This window comes from Penaeus japonicus, unplaced genomic scaffold (genome assembly GCF_977035675.1).
Source record: "Penaeus japonicus unplaced genomic scaffold, GWHDUDI00000001_assembly GWHDUDI00000009, whole genome shotgun sequence".
NCBI lineage: Eukaryota > Metazoa > Arthropoda > Malacostraca > Decapoda > Penaeidae > Penaeus > Penaeus japonicus.
The window spans coordinates 21,364,520-21,367,019 of record NW_028234411.1 but is presented as its reverse complement, the minus strand read 5'-3'; the positions used below and the strand labels follow the sequence as shown (position 1 = coordinate 21,367,019).

The 2,500-nt window shown below is 45.7% G+C and overlaps 1 protein-coding gene across 3 annotated transcripts in view; it reads left to right on the top strand.

Annotated features, from left to right (window-relative positions):
- The window catches only part of LOC122248859 (kelch-like protein 7), a 25,452-nt gene that overhangs the window by 14,677 nt on the left and 8,275 nt on the right, over positions 1-2,500 (top strand). For 2 of the 3 annotated variants that reach the window (XM_043009188.2, XM_086539827.1), the window contains exons 2-3: positions 1,829-1,991; positions 2,455-2,500. The exon at positions 2,455-2,500 is cut by the window's right edge and continues 159 nt beyond it. In XM_043009188.2, coding sequence (XP_042865122.2) covers positions 1,829-1,991; positions 2,455-2,500 — 209 coding nt within the window. Of the gene's footprint in view, positions 1-1,285; positions 1,501-1,828; positions 1,992-2,454 lie in introns of those variants that run through there. The other variant, XM_086539826.1, reaches the window with a different exon arrangement.

The window sequence follows — 2,500 nt, the reverse complement described above, 5'->3', positions numbered from 1 at the left end:
TAAGTGAACGAGTATTTGAATACATCACTGTATTCAGATATCTTATTTTGTTTTCTTTATTTTTTGTCTGTCTTTAAACTATATTCTCCGCCCTCCCCTATTCTATTTTATTGTTCATTTATTTATACATTCATTTTTTTGCACATACACATGTATTTGATGCGTAGAAGAATTAGCAGACAAACTTGTTACGAAAATCCATGTGGCGGTTGGTTGGGTTCGCAGCACCTGTTATACCAGGTGTGGAAAGAGGGAGGAGGAGGAGGAGGGGGGGGTGTAAGAAGAAGGTGGGTGGGTGGATATCATAGAAACAATATATATTTTTGAGAATCTGATGTGTGAAAATGAAAACCTATATGCCTGCGCGCATGCTCGGTCGTGCTCCTATTCACTCACTTACTTAGTTACTTAGTTACTTACTTACTCACTTACGTACTCACTCACTCACTCACTTTCTCAGTTACTCACTTACTTATTCACTTACTCACTCATTTACTCACTCACTCATTTACTCACTCACTCATTTACTCACTCACTCACTCACTCATTTACTCACTCACTCACTCGCTCACTCACTCACTCACCCATGCACACATTCACCCACTCATTCATTCATTCATTCATTCATTCATTCATTCACTTACTCACACTCAGTTACTTACTCACCCACTTACTCCCTCCCTCCCTCCCTCCAGACACAGACAGACAGACAGACAGACAGACAGACAGACAGACAGACAGACAGACACAGACAAACAGAGACACGGGCAAACAGACAGACAGACACAAACAAACAGATACACAGACAGACAGACTGACTGACTGACTGACTGACTGACTGACTGACTGACTGACTGACTGACTGACTGACTGACTGACTGACAGACAGACAGACACACAGAGACACGGGCAAACAGACAGACAGACAGAAAGACAGACAGACAGAATGACTGACTGACTGACTAACTGACTGACAGAGACACGGGCAGACAGACAGACAGACAAACAGAGACACGGGCAAACAGACAGACAGACACAGACAAACAGAGACACAGACAGACAAACAGAAACACGGGCAGACAGACAGACAGGCACAGACAAACAGAGACACGGGCAAACAGATACACAGACAGACAAACAGAGACACGGGCAGACAGACAGACAGACATCTAGAGAAAGAGAGTGAGAGAGAATCAGGGACAGCGTGTTGTCGTCGGAACAGGTTATATGTATGCGTGTGAGTGTGTGTGTACATGAAGGGGGTAGACTAGCGAGTACGCCGGGTTGATGATGTTAGTGTTTTGATAGAGCCGGGAGGATACGGGTTGCTCGGCGGGTTTCAGACTCAGTGAGAGAGAGAGAGAGAGGGAGAGAGAGTGAGAGAGGTGGCGGACTCGCATATATTGTAGACGGAGGTAGCCAAGCAGGGCGCGACAGGACGCTAATTCTTGATTCAACAGCTCCCATAAGACAATATTCTTATGCCTACTTACTCCTGGGGTAAATATGATGAGTGAGTTTTTTTTTATGTATAATGTTGCTAGTCGGAATATGGGTGGATATCGTAATAACACCCAGTTAAGGATGCTTGTTCCTTGTAAAAACAAGACTAAGTATTATAAAGGTTAAGGTTTGAAGGTCCCCTGCAGTCTTTTACATATATTTATGCTTCTGCTTCAACTCGAAAAAAGAAAACACGATAGGCGAAGAATGAACGATTTTCAGAGAACTGCGATGTTTATATTATCTCTCATTTATAGTCTCTAGGGATGTTATAAAACGTGAGTTGTATACGCTGCCGAAGTCCTGACTCCCTCCTCTTTTGCAGGGATGGTAGAGGGCGTGGCGGATAGCGGCTGGCATGCAACCTTGACCCGCGGCCTGCACCAAGCATGGGAAGCGGGGCTTTTCACCGACCTGGTCATCACGGCGCAGGACCAAGTTATACACGCGCACAAGGTCATCCTCGCAGCTGCTTCACCCTATTTCAGGTGACAAAACTTTGACTGGGTGTTGGGGCTTTGTAAATCTCTCGTATGGTATGGTTTGGTACTTCGCCCATACCCAGCCACATGTAGATATGCATACACTCATTAACACACACGAGGGCTCATATTCACACCCGGCACGCGCACGCACGCACACACACACGCGCACACACCCACGCCCACGAGTGCACACACACACACACACACACACACACACACACACACACACACACACACACACACACACACACACACACACACACACACACACACACACACACACACACACACACACACACACACACACACACACACACACACAACCACCCACACACACACACACACACACACACACACACACACACACTCAAACAAACAAACATACACAAACACAAACACATACACACAAACACACTAAAATACACATTCATCAACATATGTATTAAACGTGACTTCCACTTTGCAGAGCTATGCTGACAGGCTGCCTTGTGGAAGGCAGAACCCACACACTA